At 38.0% G+C, this 22,323-nt stretch overlaps 1 protein-coding gene across 3 annotated transcripts in view; it reads left to right on the top strand.

Moving 5' to 3' along the window:
* Positions 1-22,323, top strand: part of LOC150086746 (uncharacterized) — a 105,923-nt gene that overhangs the window by 58,825 nt on the left and 24,775 nt on the right. For all 3 annotated transcript variants that reach the window (XM_090371552.1, XM_090371554.1, XM_090371555.1), the window contains exon 6: positions 5,104-5,255. In XM_090371552.1, coding sequence (XP_090227678.1) covers positions 5,104-5,255 — 152 coding nt within the window. The remainder of the gene's footprint in view (positions 1-5,103; positions 5,256-22,323) is intronic.

Raw genomic sequence — 22,323 nt, 5'->3', positions numbered from 1 at the left:
TTATGATAGAATTCATTGACAAGTTTGTCTCATCCTTGTAGTTTCATATCAAGAAAATCAGGTGTTCACATATATCTGTTAAAAAGGCACGGTCCCTCAACCATTTGAGATCTGACAGTTCCAGAAGATCTGTAGATCTATTTTTAAAATTACAGGGGAAGAGGTTTAGACTAGATTATGGGAAGCTTTCTTTTATCCAGTGGTTGTTGATTGCTGGAACATTTTGCCTTCATTGCTTGTTGAGGCAGACAGTTTGAATAATTTCAGAAGTCAACTGGATGGTTACCTATGTGAGGAGGGAAGCAAATCATTTTTTATTTTCTTATCTACTTGTTCTTTTGTTTTTTTTTTCCCTGGCCAGTGCAGCAAAATCCTGTGGCTTCCTAGCACTATATGGCTATTACTATGATATCATAAATATTGCTACCATGGCATCTTAAACACTGGGTTTTCTCGTATGCTCTCGGCGTTACTTTTCTTCTGGCCAGCTACTTACTCTGTGCAAATCTAAAATCTGGAATATTGTTTCCACATATGGGGTGGTGTCCCCATTATTTCTCTTAGGCTTCTGGACTCCATTGAGAAGAAGGCAGTTAGATTAATGACTCATCTCTTACAAAGTCTTTCCACTCTGTGAGAACATCTATGAGACTCTGCCTCATAGTTGTTCTGTTTCTGCTGCCTGCTTCTTGTATAGATATTTCTCTCTTCAAAACCAGCCCAAGCATGTGCTGCAACCAGTCATCATCCTTTTACTTTCCAGCTTCAAACTCACAGAAACAACTTTTCTTTTTCATCATTTATTCCTTTAACTTTCACTTTCTGGAACAACCTCCCTTAACATATACAGCCATTCCCCAATTAACATATGGGTTGCGTTTCATGGAATGCTACATAAGTCGGAATTTCCCTAAATAAGCATTTAGGGAAATTCCACACTCGCAACTATGCGTGCTGAATTTGATAGAAGCAAAAAAAGAAATGTTCTTATGAGCATGTAAATAGAATTATTCAATTTTTTCATCTCATGTGCAGGAAAAATTACAAAAGTGTACAAAAATTTCAAAATTATAAAATTACAGAAAGAGAGAGGAGACAGGCATAACGTCAGCAAGTTTTACCTTTCGAGCATCGTTGCCAGAATTAACTCTAGTTGATATGCACGTCACTGCAGAAGTTGAGGGCTGTGGAGATTTAGAAGGGGTTTTTTCAAACACATCACAAAATTTCTCTCCAGCTGCAGAATCGGCACTGACAATTCTGCATTAAAGTTTCTGGCGAAACTTTAATGTTTCGGAAACAAGTGCGATGCTTGAACCTATTAAAACTACCTGTTGCTTGCCACGAACTTGGCTTGGGTTTTGCCGTACTTATCGTTATCTTCATAAATACTTCTCGCTTGAATAGCCGTTAGATTCAGGGGCACTTGAACACTGTTTTGTGATCACTGTTGGGGCGGACTGGCCCTAGTGTGAAATACGTTGATCCTTTGACATGTTCTTTTATACGTGCACTGTCCCTTAAAATAGTATTCACTGTTGAAGCAATGAGACCTACCGTATTTCCCCACGTATAAGACGCACCTTTTTTCAAAAAATTTGAGGTCTAAAAACTGGGTGTGTCTTATACAGTGGTTGTAGAATTTTTTTATTTGCATTTCCTGCTTTTTTGCGCTTGTTGTCTTTGCGCTCATTGTTTCGCACTTGTTACCAGTATATTAGGTTACGTTTTGCCATGTTCTGCCCAGAAATGGCTCAGAAAAGATTTTCGTACAGTGCTGAATTCAAATTAAAAGTGATCCAGTTTGCAAAAGTGAATGGAAATCGTGCTGCTGAACATAAGTTTGGTCCTCCTCCAACTGAGAAAACAATCCGAGACTGGCTACGGGAGGCGCCTCCGTAGCCAGGTGGGAAGGAGCAGCAGTGCGTAGCACACGCTTCTTGATTAGACCGGGGTTCGAGCCCGTCACCACCAAATATGGAGAATGCGGAAAGGTCATGGAATGACCACCGTATATCCCGGAGCAATATGGCCTTAGTTGCTAATGCTCCTAAAAACCAAACAACAACAACAACAACAACTGGCTACGGGAAGAAGAAACCTTACTGAAAACGCCACGGCAGAAGAAGGCCATTAGAGGCAAGTCAGCAAAATGGCCTGATTTAGAGAGGGAATTGAACATATGGATTGAGGAACAAAGGGCAATTGGAATTCCTGTGTCCACAAAGATGGTTCAGCATGAGGCAAGAAGAATTGCTGATGAAAAAGAAGTTACTGATTTCAAAGGAGGACACAATTGGTGCTTCAGGTTCATGAAACGGAATGGACTAAGCATGCGTACACACACCAGACTTTCCCAAAAGATGCCTGAAAGCTATGAGCAGAAGGGCCTTGAATTTAATCGTTTTGTCATTCAATGTCGGAAGACACATCAGTTTGAGCTGGGACAGTTGCAAATATGGACAAAGTTCTCTTTCAGTCTGATGTCTCAAGTAACAGAACTGTTGATAAGAAGGGGGGTAAAAGCTGTAACTGTGAAGACAAATGGACATGAAAAAAGCCATTATACAGTTGTTCTAGCTTGTTGTGCCGACGGAACCAAGCTGCCTCCTGTGCTGATTTTCAAACGCAAAACAATGCCAAAAAAAGACATTCCTCGAGGAGTGATTGTCCACATTCATGACAAGGGTTGGATGGATCAGGTTGGGATGAAGATCTGGTTTGAGAAAGTTTGGAGCAGGAGACCAGGTGGGCTCTTACGCAAACCTGCCCTATTGGTGCTTGATCAGTTCAGGGCACGCATAACAAAAAACACAAAGAAGATTGCTGCAGAGCAAAAAACAAAACTTGCCGTCGTACCTGGAGGCTTGACATCCCAGCTCCAGCCACTTGATGTCAGCATTAACAAACCCTTCAAAGCTGCCATGAGAGACAAATGGAACCAATGGATGAAGTCTTCTGGGGACAATTTGACACCAGCAGGAAGAGTGAAGAAAGCAACTATAGGAGAAGTTTGTACCTGGGTGAAAAGATCCTGGGATAATATCAAGATTGAGATCGTTGTCAAGTCATTTAAGAAGTGTGGCATTTCAAATGCCATAGATGGAACTGAGGATGAGGCAATATATGAAGACAGTGATACACAGATGAGGACAAGCTAATGGATGGGAGTTTTGACAGTGATAAGTTGTATAAATTTTATGATGAATAAAACTTGAGTTCAATAACTTTATGTAATACATTTTTTTCCCAAATTTCGGGCCCCAAAATTAAGGTGCGTCTTATACATGGGGAAATACGGTAATTCCGTGCAATAGACGACAAATTTTGTGCTACTCGTACTTCTTAATTAATCATCTTCATTTCAAAATCAAATTTGTTTGTTTCGTTTCCTAGCACTGCCAGCACTTGCACTTTCCATTGGCTGCTATCCCTTCATCATTATAATAAGTAAATAGGAATAAAGAGAAGATGCTGAAAATTTATTTATGTTTTTTATATGATTGAAGATTTCAGTGAAGGGGGAACACATTTCACCATATTAATGTAAAAACCCACAATTCCAGTTATTGAGATTATTGCAAATGCAATAAGATCGAGTTTACTACCCATTTATAATTAGATGCACTAACAGAAAAGCCCAATAAACCGGCAAGTGCAAATTGTTTTTATTGTTTTATGGTAGTGACCTCCAGAAATGTGTTTTAGAAAAATATCACAAAGGTGTTCAAAATTGATTCTTATAATGGAACATATGATAACGATGAAAGAGTAGTGCAATTTCCATTATAAAAATGACCTTTTAGAGAGATAAATAGCTTAGTTATATAGTGAAAATTTCAACTTCCGAGGCCTTGGAACGAATTACCAAAAAAACAGTGTTATTGGGTTCACATTACGATATTTTCACAATACCTCCATATATTCTTACGGGATGCGAAATACATTTCCATAATTTTTTTAAGTTTGCACCAGCCGGCAAAAACTTATGTAAAGTTGAATTTCTGTAAGTCGAGTATTACATAAGTCAGGGAGAGGCTGTATTTCCCAAAAAATTAAAATATACAGGAATTCAAAGCTAATGTCAACAAGTATCGTCTTTCAATATTTCAACCTTCATCCCACGTATAATACTAAGTACTATTGATTCTATTACCTTTCGTGTTTGGAGGTTTCATAAAAAAAAAAGAAAAAAAAAAAAGAAAGTTGTTTTTAAGGCCTGTGTCACTTGTAAACCAGCTCAGAGATTGTTCATAAAGACTTGCCAACAGGGTTAATTAGACTAAGAATATTTGTGTTTTAAGAAATGGTGCTGATTTTTCCGAGACTTTTTGTTTTGATTTGTTTTGTTTTTTAGAACTGTGTTCAGAGAATTATATTTATTGAATTGTTTTTCAATGAATTTTCTGTAAACTATTGCTTGGCATGCGACCATAGTTGAATAGTCAGTATATGAGGAGAGAGGTATGCAGATCACATGTTCGAATCTGCAGATACCACAAGATATACTACTGTTTTTCTAGTTTCTACCTTGTAAACATTTCTGATCCTATGTGTCTAAATAGAAAAAATAATTTGTAACTACCGAAACGAAACTGAGCTTTACCTGATGCAAAGATGTGTTGGAGCTGCAGCATCCTAAAATTTATACAGAAGCTACTGTGCATATTCCTACAGTTTATGAGTATACAATCGATGAAGTTGCTGATTCATTTGATTCTTGTAAGGATGATGGTAATTGCATTTCAGATTTCAGTGGGTGATATTTTGTACTTGTGCAGACTTGCTGTGACAAATGACAGTTAAACTTCTGTGTACTTCCTCAAATTGGTAGTTAAAATTTGTTAATCTTTTCTGGTAATTTTATGATTTGTGGCATGCCTGTAAGTTACTACTGTGTGGCATGCCTGTAAGTTACTACTTTTTCTTATTTAACTTTCCAGTTTTTTCAACAATCTGGAAAAAAGAAAATAAAAATTTTCAAGAATTACCTTCTCTTGTCATAGACTTATTCCACCCTAAAATCTGTCCCAATTTTCTGCTACACCCTGTATTGAAAATTCAATGATAATGAACAAATTCTTCTCATGGAACATCTTTCAGCATTACATGGCCATCTGAATGTTGTAGAAATCCTTTTGAAGAGGTGTGATTATAAATCAGATGAAAAGGATTCTTGTGGCAGTACTCCCTTAATGGATGCAGCAAGAGGAGATCACACTGATATGATTAAACTCCTGATTGATGAACATAATGTAGGTAATTATTATAATGCTGTTATGTTAAATAATAAATTTTAAGGAGAAAATTTTGAAAGAAAGTACATGAAGTAATTTATGTGGTATATATGCTAATTTTTTAATAGAATAGAACGGTGGTGGCAAATATTTTCCTGTAATGTGCCACATATTATGTTAGAAATGTGTTGTTTGCCACCTAGGGATGAATCCAGAAGCCACCCAATGCCTTGAATTCAGAGAGATTTAAAAAAAAAAGTGCAGACTACATTTAAGAATTTGGTTGTCACTTTTTTGCAACCACATTTGTGGTTGCATAGATTTGGCATCCGTTATCATTTCAACTATGTGTTTGCTGCATGTCAGTTCTCAGTTAGCATTCAAGACAGGGAATATGTGCCCACTTAAGCCATGTCATCATTCTAATTAATAACCAGTCCTACTTCATTTCTTTTTTCCCCATTGTTGTGTGTGTGTGTGTGTGTGTGTGTGTGTGTGTGTGTGTGTGTGTGTGTGTGTGTGTGTGTGTGTGTGTGTGTGTGTGTGTGTGTATTTAGCTTGTGTTGCTCATTGTTATGCTTATGTGTATATTATTGCTTGTGTGTGTTTTGTATAGTATTTCAAACAAACTGATCCAAAATGGATCAGCTTGGAAAAATTCAGTTTTAGCCTTTACAAGAGATTCCTATCAGGTTTTAATTGAACTTAAGGCTAAAAATGAACTAGAAAACTTGTACAAATAATATTCTTATTCACACTGACCAAACAATGTGACTTAAAAATTTTTAAATAGTAAAATGAAATTCCTCGTATTAGAAAAAAAGAATAATAAGAAAAGAAGGAAAAATGTGAAACACCGCCGATGAAATGGCAGTGTTTCGCTTTGAAGCTTTAGAATTTCCTTAAATGAAAACCTAGAATGAATGGAATAAAATTTTACAGAAGTGAGAACTCTGGAATGCCAGTGAGATACATTTCCTTGACTAGCTAAACCTGTAAGAAACTGTATTGAAAATTTGCAGAGAGTAAATTGAATAAAATGAAGGTTGCCTAATGAAGAATAAAAACACCTGTAGAAGAATAGAAGAGGAATTCAACTGTTGATGCACCATCTCTTCAAGGGGAAGCTACAAGGTACTCAAGTGGGTGAAGGATGAACATAGTGTTTCAATAACTCCTCCAAAAGTGTCTGAACTGAGCAGCTGTATTCCTGATACTGCATAACCAGTAAGCAGACACAGTACCAACCGGCAAAGCTCTCACATTCATAAAAAAATGAAACGGAAAATGCATGAACAGCATATAAATATACAAAGATTATTTCAAACTTAAAATAAATTCTATACAGTGGGTTCAACTGTTGATGTTATCAATTGTGAATTCTAAATGGGAAGCCTTCAGGGACTTAATCTTGGAGGCTGCTAGGCTTTTTATATCAACTAAGAAATACTGTTCAAGTTTCAGGCCTAAATGGATGACAGATGAATTGATGAGGCTCATGGCAGAAAATAAAAATGTATGGGATGCATATAAATTATCAGAAGACACAGAAGCCTACGGCAGATATAAGTTAGTCTGTAATGAAGTCACAAGGAGGTTAGGCAGACGAAGGCAATTACGAGAAATCTTTGGCAAAGGATGCAAAGCAAAACAGCAAAGAGTTCTTTACTTATGTAAACTCTAGAATGAAGGGGATGAATCAGATTGGTCCACTTAACATATATGGTTTGACTGTTGATGATCCTGCTCAAGTAGCTGATAAACTGAATGAGTAGTTTGCATCTGCATTCACACATGAGGAGTTATTCAAGGAGGGGAATGCCAGAAGTTTATCAAACTCAAACAGGGAACTAAGTGATTTTGTAATAACTGACAAAGTGGAGGAGAAATTGTTGAATTTAAACATAAAAAAGGCTTGGGGCAGATGGAATCTATTCAGTTATATTGAAGGAGGCAGAAAGGGAAGTATGCAAACCCTTAGCCATAATTATGAGAGCATCCTTAGAGTCAGAGGAAGTTCCCATGGAATGTGCAAATGTATCTCCAATCCACTAAGGAGGTGTAAAAGGTGACACAAATAATTATAGACCTGTTAGTTTAACTTCTGTTCTGGGGAAAATAATGGAGACATTGCTTAAAGAGGTGATACCTAGACAAGACTGCAGTAATAGTTCAAACACAGTATGGGTTTGTTAAGGGGAAGTCTTGTCTGACCAATTTGATTGGATACTATGATGTGGTCACAAAGGAACTGGATGCAAAAAATAATTTTGCATCCTTATACTTGGGTTTCAGGAAAGCTTTTCATACTGTTTCACATGGTAGACTGCTGTACAAATTGGAGCGGTATGGCATTAAGGGCAAGTTGCTGCAATGGATAAAGGGATGGTTGAGTGGGAGATGGCAGAGAGTGGTAATAAATGGACACTGCTCTATATTTACTAATTTTGTTAGTGGAGTTCCCCTGGTTTCAGTGCTGGGCCCATTGTTGTTTTGTGTATTTATCAATGATATTGATTAAAGTATATAGGGCTTGTAGGTTTGTAGATGATACAAAGGTTTGCAGGCTTGTTAATGACAGTATGCTACTGCAACAGGATCTAGAAAAGTTAGGAAGATGGGCTGAGAAGTGGCAACTGAAGTTTAACAGTGACAAATGCAAAGTACTTCATATGTGTAGCAGTAACCTAAGAGAAACATAGCATGTGGTACTACACAAAGGGAGATGGAGAATGAAAAAGACCTGGGGGTAATTGTGCAGTCAGATGTGCAGTCAGAACAGTGCAGATGGGCTGCCAGATCAGGTCATGGAGTTTTGTCAATGATATATAGGAATTTTGCTAGCAGAGACAAGGAGGTGATTATCCCTTTGTATATGGCAATGATCAGGCCACACCTTAAGTACTACATACAGGTCTGGAGGCGTCATTTTAGGAAGGATGTAGAGTTGCTAGAACGAGTACAGAGAAGGGCAAGAAGCTTGGTGAGAGGAACAAAGGGGGTTCTCTTACGAAGAAAGGCTTAAGTTCTGGAAGTTGTAGCATCTGGAGACTAAGCACATCACCTGTGGGGTTATCTGATTGAGGTGTATATGGCCTTGAATGGTTTGAGCAGACTTAATGCTGACGGGATACTTCCGCTTGCTCACATTAAGAACCTGAGGAGGCATAGATTCAAATTGAGGAAAGACAGTTGTAGATTAGATGTGTGGAAGTTTGCCATTAGCCAGTGGGTAGTTGATTGCTGGAACAGATTTCCTTCTGTTGTTGTGGAAGTTGATAGCTTAAATAAATTTAAGCTGAACTAGACAAACATTTGTAGTGACCGGAAGGGTAAAATGGGAGGGGTTTTTTTTTGTTTTTTTGTTTTGGCTGTATATGCTTGCTTTCTTGAATCATATGCCTCAACTAGTGCTAAAATAATAAAGGTATTGATATAAATTTTGAGAAAAAAGAACCAAAGGATGTTATAATTTAATATATGTTGAAAATAACAATTGAAATAACACAGTCACTTAAAACAAGCAAAACTGCAAGAACAAATAAATCTGAAGTAGTGAAGGTGCATTTTTGTGCTAATTTAAAAATATGTGACCAGAACAGAGTAGAAAGGCTGTTGTATTATATTAGAGAATGTGTGGGAAAACTGTAAAGCCATATGGTACAAGGAATCCCAGGCTTCTGCTACGCTAGTCAAAAAATGAAATAAAATAAACTACTTATGTGTTTTCTCCTCATGTTGTTACCTGTCTAGCTGACTTGAACTTTTCCAAGCTTTCAACCTCAACTTTCCCCAGGGGTTAACTTATACTAGTAATTAACAGCTTGCTGTAATTAACTATAACAGAAAACGTTTGCAATCCAATGTAAATTTCTATCCATATCATTTTAATTTATGGCCCATAATTGTATTATCATTTATAATTATTTTAATATCCACTCTAGAGAGCCTTTCAGGAATATTCAGTCTCGTATGGGTAACCTTTTGTTTTCTCACCACACATGTTGCCAGCCTTTAGACCCTTTCAAGAATTTTACTGTCTTTTTTTTAGATGACATCTTCATGCTTAGACAGAGTATTCCAAGTGTGGTTTCTTACAATTGTTTTATGCAGTGGGATTACGGCCTCCCTTTCTCTATAACCAAATATTTGATAACTTATCGATAGGACATTATGGACCCTCTACCCTCCTTACTGGAAAATTAAATGTATATTTATTGAAAAAATTAATGTTAATGGTGAAATAAATGTAAAATCAAAAATGCTAAAAAATATACATATTTAGCATTGTAGTGTGTCAAGGATTAGCCTGACTGTAATATACATTTTTTTTGTGAAAAAAAAAAAGTATGTTGTCAGTAGTATGCTGTAAGTGAGAATTGGACTGCTGTAAATAACATAGAACAGCTTTCTTGTGGTTTAAGTGCATATTGATATAGATTGCAGTGATATGTCTAAGTTAGAATTTCCATAATTGTTAAATTAAATTATAAACAGGATCACAGTTCAATAACAACACTATCTGAGACATATAATAATAATTTATTTATCCCTATTTTATATACAAAGTGCATTCAAGTTATAAGGTCTCCAGATTTATTTGTCATAAAATATAGAAGATACAAAATAAAACATAAGTCATATTTCAATATAATAACTTATTTTCTAGAGTAGCTCTATATTCCTAGTTACGATACTTAGTTTAAATTTTAATGTAGGTAGAGATTTTGTAAGTTATTACTTAGTATCGGTAAGGGTATTCAATTCACGTGTTTTACAAATTTTGCAGAGCTGGCGAACTGAAAGTTTTTAGCTATAGTTAGCCGCTCTATTGACCAATTGTTATATTAAATTATTTTCTGTAAGTAGCTTATAGACCTAGGTAAGATCCTTGATTTATTCTGAATTGAGACAGCGAAATTTTGGAAGTTAATTAATATTTAAGTGTCCGTAGATTTACCGTTCGTAATTTGCCGCCATTGTTATACGATACAATGTTATATCCCGAACTAGATAGCATTATTAATTAAATACATATAACAACTTAGATTTTACGAATGTAACATAATTAATTAATACATAACTTGATACGGAACTTATATAAAGAAACTCGAAGATAATACTTCACACTTAAAAAAAATATATATATAGTGTTATAACTGCATTGGGATACAAGTTTAGGGTTAAAATTTTGTATTGAAATTGAAATTTTATTGAAATTGAATTGGAATCATGACTCAGACCAGAGCAGCAAAGCAAAAGGCTCAAGCTAAATGGAGTGCTGTGGCTCACGGGACAACTGAGGGGGCAGTTGCCCTCTGAATCACAGCCTTTTAAAATGCACTGTTTGCTTCATGTTTGTGGAGCAATTAGGTTATTTGTTATTTGGTTTTTTAAGAGCATTAGCAACTAAGGCCATATTGCTCCGGGATATGCGGTGGTCAATCCCTGACCTTTCCGCATCCTCCGTATTTGGTGGTGACGGGCTCGAACCCTGGTCTAATCAAGAAGCGTGTGCTACGCACTGCTGCTGCTCCTTCCCAACTGGCTACGGAGGCGCCTGAGCAATTAGGTACGGGACACGATATTGCCAAGGGGGATGCCTTTGTGTGCATGCAATGTAAGGAGTGTGAGGAAATGAGGTGACAACTCAGCGTTGTTATGGGCCTATATGAGAGCTTGAAGGACAGGGTGGATGCCCTCGTCGAAGGATCTAAATTGAGGGGCCCATCAAGCTCTCAGCTGCCCACATCAACACCAGAGTTTGCACTTGATCATCATATAACACAGCGGCAACCCCCAAGGCAGAATGCGCTGGTCCAACAGGAACTAGTAGTTGTTGGTGACTGTATTGTCAGGGAAATGGGGAACATGCTATGTAAAAAGGATAGGTGGAACAGGACCAGGGTATGTCTGCCAGGGGCAAGGGGCAAAGGTTGATGACGTTGTAGAGCAGATATCATATTTTAAGGGCACAATGGGTGATATTGTTGTACACATTGGCACTAATGATATTAAGAGTAGGAGACCGGCAGAATTACTTAACAAGTACAGGTCACTGTTGAAAAAAAGATGGGAATTAGGGTTGAATTTGAAAGTGTCTGCAATTCTGCCCAGACACGATAGGAGGAAGTATATGATGAGAGCCTTGTCGATCAATTCGGCCCTGGAAAGATTGTGTGAGGCTCAAGGGGTAGAATTTTTTTCAGCCTGGTTTGTACTTGTTAACAGGAGAGACTGCTTCTACAGGGATGGGATACACTTAAATAGAAAGGGTGCAAGAATATTTGCTGATGCTGTGGAGGCAGTGTTAGGCGGGTCGGAAAACGGCTAGCTTGGGGGGGGGATACAAGGACTAATAGATTAATAGTAGCCACTGGCAGAGGTGATAGTGATTCTTGCACTGCTTCTATTGGGATGAGCAGCAGCCTGGAAAACAAGATGCAGGGTATTTCAGAGACTGCTGGGAGTCATTGTAGTACAAGTAAACACATGGGTTGTGTTAGGGTAGCTAAGAATCGGAACAGGTGCAGGTATACTTGCATGTACCCGAATGCTAGGAGTTTGGTAAATAAATTTGATGAATTTGAGGTATTGCTCAGAACATCAAAGGCAGATATTGATATTGTTGGGATATCAGAGATGTGGTGTCAAACAGATGTAAGGAATGCAGAACTGGAATTTGTTGCATACAATGTGTACAGGAAGGATAGACAAGATAGGAAGGGAGGAGAGGTTTTACTATTAGTTAAGAAACACATAAAATCCAAGGAAGTGAAGCCAGTCGACATTGCTGGACAGTGCAGTGTCGAGTCAGTTTGGTGTGACATAAGCAATGGGAGATCAAAATTGAGAGTAGGAGTGTGTTATAGACCTGATGACTCTGATGACTATAATAAGGAACTGTACAGGGAAATAGAGTGGGCCAGTAAATCAGAGATTCTTATGATGGAGGATTTTAATTTCCCAGATATTGACTGGAACTTGTGGGTAGGTCACTCACACACTAGCAAGGCTTTTGTGGATTTATTGGATGACTGTTTTCTACATCAGCATGTTCGGGAGGCAACTAGAGGGAGTAATACTCTTGATCTGATTATCAGTAGTGATTCTTCATGCATTAAGAATCTGCAGATAAAGAAACCACTAGGTGGTAGTGATCACAGTGTGCTGAAGTAGGATTTACTCAAAGGGTTAACTACCGTCAGGGGTAAAGGGAAGGGTTTTTGCTTTTGTAAAGGTGACTACGGTGGTCTGAGACAGCATTTAAATTCTATATGGTGGGACCAACTGATGATGTTACCAACAGCAAATTCAAAATGGGAAGCATTCCAAGAACTTACGTTGGAAGCAACTAGGCTTTACATACCAACTAAGAAATATTGTTCAAGGTTTAGGTCTAAATGGATGTCAGATGAACTAATGAGACATGTGGCAGAGAAGAAAAATGCATGGGATACATATAAATTAATGGGTGACATGGAAACCTATGACAGATATATGCTGGTCTGTGTGGCGCATTATAGCCTTAGTAGCTAATGCGCCAATAAAAACAAAACCAACAACAGCAGCTGGTCTGTAACCCAGTCAGAAAGGAGATTAGGCAGGCAAAGGCAGATTATGAGAAATCCTTGGCAAAGGATGCAAAGAAAAACAAAAAGAGTTCTTTACCTATGTAAACTCTAGAAGGAAAGGGATGAATCAGATTGGTCCACTGGATATTGATGGTTCAACTGTTGATGATCCTGCTCAGGTGGCTAACAAACTAAATGAATATTTTGCATCTACATTCACCCATGAGGAGTTTTTCAGGGAGAGGAATGCCAGAGGTGAGTTAAACTCTGGCTGTGAGCTGGATGATTTTGTAATAACTGAGAGGAAAGTGTAGGAGAAATTGTTGAAGATAAACATAAAAAATGCACCCGGGGTGGACGGGATCTATCCAGTTATATTAAAGGAAGCAGCAAAGGAAGTAAGCAAACCCTTAACCATAATTATGAGAGCTTCTTTGGACTCAGGGGAGGTATCCATGGACTGGAGATGTGCAAATGTGACCCCAATTCACAAAGGAGGATCAAAGGGCAACACAAGTAATTATAGACCTGTTAGTTTAACTTCTGTTCCAGGAAAATTAATGGAGGCACTGGTTAAAGAAGCACTGCAGGATCATCTAGACAAGACTTCAATTATAGCTCGGACACAGCATGGTTTTGTTAAGGGAAAGTCTTGCCTGACTAATTTGATTGGATACTATGATGGAGTCACAAAGGAACTGGATGCAGGGAATAACTTTGATATCATATATTTGGATCTTAGAAAGGCTTTTGATACAGTTTCACATGGAAGACTGCTGCACAAATTAGAGCAGTGTGGCATTGGAGACAAATTGCTGCTATGGATAAAGGGATGGTTGATTTGGAGAAGACAGAGAGTGGTAATCAATGGATACTGCTCATCGTGGACTAATGTTATTAGTGGAGTCCCTCAGGGTTCAGTATTGGGTCCATTGTTGTTTTCTGTATTTATAAATGATATTGATGATGGTATATCAAGCTTAATTTTCATGTTTCCAGATGATACGAAGGTTGGCAGGGTTGTTAAGGACACTAATGACAGTACGTTGCTGCAACAGGATCTACAAAAGTTGAGCAGATGGGCTGAGATGTGGGAAATGAAGTTTAACATTGACAAGTGTAAAGTACTACATATGGGAAGCAGCAATCCCAGAGTGACGTATCAACGGTGTGGTACTATACTGACAGTGGTAGAGAATGAAAAGGACCTGGGGGTAATTGTGCAGGCAGATATGAAGTTTTCTGAGCAGTGCAGACGGTCTTCAAAAGTAGCTCATGGCATCTTGTCAATGATATACAGGAATTTTTCTAGCAGGGATAAGGAGGTGATTATCCCCTTATATATGGCAATTGTCAGGCCATACCTTGAGTACTGTATATAGGTCTGGAGGCCTCATTTTAAGAAGGATGTAGAGCTGTTGGAATGAGTACAGAGAAGGGCAACAAGATTAGCGAATAGAACAAAGGGTTGCTCTTATGAAGAAAGGCTTACATTTTGCAAATTACAGTGTCGGGAGACTAGGCACCTGCAAGGTGATCTGATTGAGGTGTATAAAGCCTTGAAAGGTTTGCGCATGCTCAATGCTGATGGAATTCTTCCTCTTGCTCAGAATAATCATTTGAGAGGGCATAAATTCAAATTGAGGAAAGACAGTTGTATGATAGATGTGCTGAAGTTTGCCTTTAGGCAGTGGGTGATTGGTTAGTGTAACAGACTTCTCTCCTTTGTTGTGGAAGTTGATAGCCTAAATAAATTTAAGGCTCAGCTGGACAGGTATTTGTAACGAACGGAGAGGTGAAATGGGAGAAATTTTTTTTTTTTGTTTTTTTTCGGCTGATGCTGCATAAGCTTGCTTTCTTGCATCATATGCCTCTACTAATGCTAATGCTCTCCTAGAAAGAACACATTTTTCACATCTTTTCTTCCACGTTATGATGGCCACTCAAAAAGGTTTGTTTTACCCACTGGTAAATGGCTTGTCAGCCAGGAAAAGTTGTGCTATGAAGTTGTGCATCCTTCATCACTGGAAACTAGCAAAAGTGACAGGAAACTCCTATGAAGAGATTCTGAAGGAAAAGTTTCTTCCATCATTTCAGAAGAAATATTCACATGAACTGAATCACATTTTATTCAATTGTGCTGCTAAGATGAAAAGTTTTTTTTACAGAAAACAAAATTGAGGTTATCCCACATTCTCTATACTCATTTGACTAATGACTAAGTGCATTAACGTAAAAAGTCACTAAGTGCAAGCACCTAGTGACTTTTTGTTATTTCTAACAATGAAGGATGCCCTTTGTGGCAGAACATTTTCTAGCTGACAAGTAGCTGCTTTAGCCATTTGCCAGTGGATTCAGCACACCTCCCAACAAACCTTTGGAGTGGCCTTCACAACATGGAAGAAAAGGTGTAAAAAATGTGTTCCTTCTGGAAGATTATATTGAAAAGGACCTGTGTTTCATTACTGTATCTGCTATATTTTATGAAGAATAAATTTGGAGACAACTTTATAACTTGAATGGGGCACCTCCGTAGCCAGGTGGGAAGGAGCAGCAGTGCATAGCACACACTTCTTGATTAGACCGGGGTTCGAGCCTGTCACCACCAAATACGGAGGATGCGGAAAGGTCAGGGAATGACCACCGCCTATCCTGGAGCAATATGGCCTTAGTTGCTAATGCTCCTAAAAAACCACATAACAAACATAACTTGAATGCACCTCACACTTCTCACAAACAGAATTTATTCAATATTAGTAATTATGATAAACTTGGGTTGCTTAAAACCCTGGTAAGCTGGGTGAAATCCAGATTTCCACCCAAATTTCCTTAATCATAAGGGTGCTTTTCTGATTGCCATTATAATATTTTATATATTATTTTATTATTTGTGTATCTACACTGTCCTCCAACATTTATTACCCTTATAAAGTAATGGTTAATTCTTGAATTCACAGTAAAGTCACAGATAGACGGCAGTTAAAAGTAGTTGAAAGATGGCAGTTAAGTTATAGCTGTCTTAAATAGTGGTACCTCTGGTGGGCCTGGGCAAAATAAATTGAAAGCTGTCTGGAAAGGGTTTAACATTCTAGATGCCATTAAGAACGTTTGTGATTCATGGGAAGAAGTCAAAATATCAACATTAAAAGGAGTTTGGAAGAAGTTAATTCCCATCTACATGGATGACTTTAAAGGGTTCGAGACTTCAGTGGAAGAAGTGACTGCAAATGTGGTGGAAATGGCAAGAGAACTGGAAGTGGAGCCTGAAGATGTGGCTGAATTGCTAACATCTCATGATCAGCCTTTAACAGATGAGGACTTGCTTGTGGTAGATGATCAAGAAAAGGTTATTTCTTGAAATGGAATCTACTCCTGATGAAGATCCAGTGAGCATTCCATTGTCTGAAATGACAATGAAGGATTTAGAACACTACATTAACTTTTTATTTATTTTTTATTTTTTTAGGAGTATTAGCAACTAAGGCCACATTGCTCCGGGAATATGCGGTGGTCATTCCCTGACCTTTCCGCCAAATACGGAGGATGGTGACGGGTTCGAACCCAGGTCTAAACAAGAAGCGTGTGCTATGCACTGCTGCTCCTTCCCACCTGGCTACGGAAGCGCCTGTGTGAGACTCGAGGCAGAGAAGAAAAATGAACGGGATGCATATAAATTATCAGGCGAAACAGAAGCCTATGATATATATAAGCTAGTCTGTAATTAAGTCACAAAGGAGGTTAGGCAGGCGAAGGCAGATTACGAGATATCTTTGGCAAAGTATGCTAAGAAAAACAGCAAGGATTTCTTTACTTATATAAACTATAAAAGGAAGGGGATGAATCTGATTGGTCCACTTGATATCGATGGTTCGACTGGTGATGATCCTGCTCAGATAACAAACAAACTGAATGAGTATTTTGCATCTACATTCACACACGAGGAGTTATTAAGGTTTGAAAATGCCACAAGGTTATCAAATTGTAACAGGGTGCTTAATGATTTTGTAATAACTGAGAACAAAGTGGAGGAGAAATTGTTGAAGTTAAACATAAGAAAGGCACCTGGGGTGGATGGGATCTATCCAGTTATATTAAAGGAGGCAGCAAAGGAAATGAGCAAACCCTTAGCCATAATTATGAGAGCATCCTTGGAATCAGGGGAGGTCCCCACAGACTGGAGATGTGCAAATGTGTCCCCAATTCACAAAGGGGGGATCGAAGGGTGACACAAGTAATTACAGACCAGTTAGTTTAACTTCTGTTCCGGGAAAATTAATGGAGGCACTGGTTAAAGATGCATTGCAGGATTATCTAGACAAGACTGCAGCAATAATTCAGACACAGCATGGCTTTGTTAAGGTTAAGTCTTGTCTGACAAATTTGATTGGTTATTATGATGTGGTTACAAAGGAACTGGATGTAAAAAATAATCTTGATATCATATACTTGGATTTCAGGAAAGCTTTTGACAGTGTTGTGCATGGAATTCTACTGTACAAATTGGAGCAGAATGGTATTAAGGGCAAGTTGCTACAATAGATAAAAGGATGGTTGAGTGGGAGAAGACAGAGGGTGGTAATCAATGGGTGCTGCTCTTTGTGGACTAATGTTATTAGTGGAGTCCCACAGGATTCGGTGTTGGGTCCACTGTTGTTTTGTATATTTATCAATGATATTGATTAAGGTATATCAGACTTAGTATCGAAGTTTGCAGATGATACAAAGGTTGGCAGGGTTGTTAATGACAGTAATGGCATTGTGTTACTGCAACAGGATCTAGATAATTTGGGCAGATGGGCTGAGAAGTGGCAACTGAAGTTTAACATTGAAAATGCAAAGTACTGCTTATGGGTAAAAGTAACCCCAGAGAAATGTACCAACTGTGTGGTACTACACTTAAGGTGGTAGAATATGAAAAAGACCTGGGAGTATTTGTGCAGTTAGATATAAAGTTTTCTGAGCAATGCAGACAGGCTGCCAGGGCAGGTCATGGGGTGTTGGCAATGATATACAGGAATTTTGCTAGCAGGGAAAAGGAGGTGATTGTCCCTCTGTATAAGGCAATGGTCAGGCCATGCCTTGAGTACTGCGTGCAGGTCTGGAGGCCTCATTTTAGGAAGGATGTAGATTTGCTTGAGTGTGTACAGAGAAGGGCAACAAGATTGGTGAGGGGAATGAAGGGACCTTCTTACCAGGAGAGGCTTAAGTTCTGCAAATTGCAGCACCTGGAGAGTTAGATACCTGCGAGGTGATCTGATTGAGGTGTATAAGGCCTTGAATGGGTTGAGCACGCTGTATTCTGATTGGATTCTTCCACTTGTTCAGATTACGAACGTAAGGGGGCATAAATTGAAATTGAGGAAGGACAGATGTAGAATGGATGTGCAGAAATTTGCCTTTAGCCAGCGGGTGCTTAATTGCTGGAACAAACTTCCATCTGTGGTTGTGGAAGTTGATAGGTTAAATAAATTTAAGGAGGAACTGGACAAACATTTAGAGGGGATTGTTTTGTAATTTTTTTTTTTTGGCTGATGCTGCATAAGCTCATACACTTGCTTTCTTGCATCACATGCCACTACTGCTACTACTACTACCACTACCATTTGCTTTCTGGCAGTGGTCTGGAACCTAACCTGCCGTATTAGCGAGGTATGCCTGTACAAAGGGATAATCACCTCCTTATCCCTGCTATCAAAGTTTCTGTATATCATTGACAAAACCGCATGAGCTGTCAATGCACTGAGAGCAGTGCAGCCACATGTCTACACTGCACAGAGAATTTCATGTTAGTTAGTTAGTTAGTTATTTGGAGCATTAGCAACTAAGGCCATATTGCTCCGGGATATGCGGTGGTCATTCCTTGACCTTTCCGTATCCTCCGTATTTGGTGGTGACGGGCTCGAACCCCGGTCTAATCAAGAAGCGTGTGCTACGCACTGCTGCTCCTTCCCACCTGGCTACGGAGGTGCCAGAATTTCATGTCTGCACTGCACGGAGAATTTCATGTCTGACTGCACAATAACCCCAGATCTTTTTTATTTTCTACTATCCTAAGTGTAGTTCCACACAGATAAGTTACTCTGAGATTACTGCTACCCATATGCAGTACCTTGCCTTTGTCAATGTTCAATTTCAACTGCCATTTCTCAGCCCATCGACTTAAGTTTTTCTGGAGTTTGTTGCAGTAGCATGCTATCATTACTGTCATTAACAATCCTGCCAACCTTTGTATTATTTGCAAACCTAGACATTAAGCCTGATATACTTTCATCAATATTGAAATAATGTTGGAAATATTAAAACGCTGAATTATATTGATATTAATGTGGAATTCAAAACAGAGGCTCTCGTACAAGAACTGACTGAACAAATTTTTGAAACCATCAACAATGTGCAGAAGAGGATAAAGAGGAAAGGAGGTGAAGGGATAATCAAGCAGGGATTCATATACAGAAGCATATTGTGAAGTATTAAAACATTAAAATATTATGGACTTTTGTACTCCCTTGGAATGATTCAGAGTTTAGGAGTGGCAGGCAGTGATTAGATATCAGTAAGCATTGTGCTAATTCATGATTCTCCATAAATATCATTTTCTTACTGGAAAATGATACATGTTGTGTAACATGTATCATTTAATAAACACAACATGTAATATGTATCATTTAAACACAACATGTATCAATAGAAACATGTTGCATTTTCTTCTAAATCAATGGAATAAATCTGAGTTGTTTATTGCCAAATATGCCATAAATAAATAGAAACCATGGGAGGGAGCAGTACTGTAATGTGCATTTTCAGATTTGTAGTAAATTTATTTTTAGCACAGTACAGTATAACATGCTGCAGTTAGAACCTTTATGAAATAGAGTACAGCAATACCTCGCTTAGCACGGCTTCAAACAGCACAGGTTTCACTATAAAACAGTTTTCAGTTACGTTTAAAATTTACTGTACATATTAAAACTCATTCAATAACCTAAATATGTACTCTACATATATGCTGTGTTGTTGTAGCCTAGGTACACATGCATATATGCTACGGCACCAACTCTATTGTCTCACATGAGCCAATAGCTCCCCTTAGGCAGTCAGCAGCAACGTGCAACAGTGTTCAGTATTCTTAATTCCATCCTGATGAGATGACATGATAGCTTTTCAAACTTTTCATTTCACAATTTATTCTTTACCCCTTTAAATACAATCAAAAATATATCTGCAACTTGGTTAGAAATCACTGCCAACAACATGCATTTTGTTTGGCAGCATGTTTTGCTCCATTTGGCAGATGATGTCACTGGTTTTGAATCTCAAGTTCAGACAATTGCTGAAGACATTGTGAAGAGTGGAAAAGACTTGGGATTCAAAACTTTGGACACTGCCAATGTACATGACTGCACTGACTTACATTCAAATGACTTGCATAATGCAACTCTCCTTGAAATTGATGAGCAAACTGCATATGAAGAAGAGAAAAACAATTCTGAAGTGGCACCAAAAGAATTTAACAGAAGAATTGGAGAAAGTTTTTCAGAGGGTTGACATGGCCTGTGAGATGATTATGAATGGATATCCGAATGTTGAACGCAGCATCAAGATACAGCAAATCTTACAAGATGGGATTCGATGCTACAAAGAATTGTGTGCCATGTAAAAGAAGGACCACATCACCAGACTTCATTATTGAAATACCTAAATAAACAAAGTTTATTTTTCTCAACTCTCATGATGTTACCTTTTCATTAATAAAATTTTTGCAATATTTTTTATTTCAAATCCTTCTAATTGGCTATCAAGTGTGTATTGTTTATACATTTATTATAATTTGTTTATAGACTTTCTCTGGTATGCATTCAATTAAAACCCATTATAATTATACCTCAATCAGCACGGTTTTACGGAACAATTTCAGTACCAATTATCAGTGCTATCCGGGATATTGCTGGACTATGTAAAACAAATTTCTCTTGGCTTCCTAGATTTCCATCTTGGAGGATTTTGTTGTATATTAAAACATTTATCATGTGTATTGTAATGTAAAATAAATTAGTAATGTAGGTTAATAATTAACAGAAGATAATTATTAATACAATAAATGTTGCATATGTTTGTATTCTTTCACAGTTATTTCCATGCACAATATAATACATGGATTTGTGAATGTTGTTGCTAAGAATCTATTAAAAACACGATTAGATTCAATGAATGTGTAACTGCCTGACCTGTGAATGACAAGGTGCAGTTGCAAAAAGTGAAGTTTAGGTGTGTACTACACTGAACAACAAATTTTGGGTCATATATTGTTACGGGCATGGAAGAAAGTTTATTTTATAGATTTTGGGGTGCTAAATGTAGAAATAGTGCTTAAAATATCAGTTGACTCTTGTTTTCAAAAAAAGTAGTTTTTTATATTTGTACAAAGTATTTTTTACTTATATGCCAGTAAGTTGTAGCTACGAACATACCTGTATCAAACACAGGACCATTTCATCTTTCGCTTGTATTCAGCTTTGGAAGCATCCCTTTTCACCCTCCAACAATAATCGACTAACATGGTGGCACTCCATTAGCTTTTGTATCTTTTGTTCCAGCGCTGCAATATTTTGATGGAGGTGCTCACCACATTCGTCACAGATGGCACCACAGTTTGGTGGGAAGAAATCAGGTATGAGATGCAAGAAACGCATCTTAAATGACATGTTGCACCCTAGTTTTTCATAAGAAGTAAAGAGATCTTCGACAAGCTGCCTGTAGTTGCCGGCTTTAACATTTCATAGAAAGCCAGTGGAAACATTTTGAAAAGCTTTCCACACTGATTTCTCACTATCACTAAGGGCACATTTGAACTGTTTATCTTTGAAAAGTTGCCTTATTTGTGGATCAATGAAAACTCCTGCCTTAATCTTTTCTGTATTAAATCTTGGGAATTTCTCTTGCAAGTATGGGAATGCAGGACAGTTCACTTCCAAAGCCTTCATGAAATTATTCATGAACCCTAGTTTGATGTGGAGTGGTGGAAGCAAAACTTTATTTGGATCTACCAGGGATTCAAATGCTACATTCTTCTTTTTTTTTTTTTTTTTGTAGTTGTTGGCGCATCACCTTCTGTGGCCATAATGCACCTTGCAAGGTTTTTGCAGTACTTTGATCCAAGCCTGAGGCGGGATTCGAACCCGTGACCTTTGGTTTGCCAGGCAGGCACTTTACCCACCTGGCTAGCCCGGTCGGCCTACATTCTTCATTTCTGGTGTTAATGATTTTTATCGAGGCCAACTCCTCTTCATATCCTTGCCACAACTATCTCACTTGCAGAGAAAGCAACAATACTTAGTGTAACCCTTTTGTAGTCCTAATAAAATGGTAATTACCTTTAAATCACCACATATCTCCACTCAAACTTCTGATAGTGTATACCTAAGGAGATATTCTCCATGTTTGTGTATGTTTCTTTTTTGTGGACTGCATATGCGATGGGTATTACACATTTCCATTGTGTAATAACACAGCCT

The sequence above is a fragment of the Mastigoproctus giganteus genome, chromosome 4 (assembly GCF_048544385.1).
Source record: "Mastigoproctus giganteus isolate SK-2022 chromosome 4, ASM4854438v1, whole genome shotgun sequence".
Lineage (NCBI taxonomy): Eukaryota > Metazoa > Arthropoda > Arachnida > Uropygi > Thelyphonidae > Mastigoproctus > Mastigoproctus giganteus.
The sequence above is the reverse complement of the archived record's forward strand: the minus strand, read 5'-3'. Positions and strand labels throughout refer to the sequence as shown.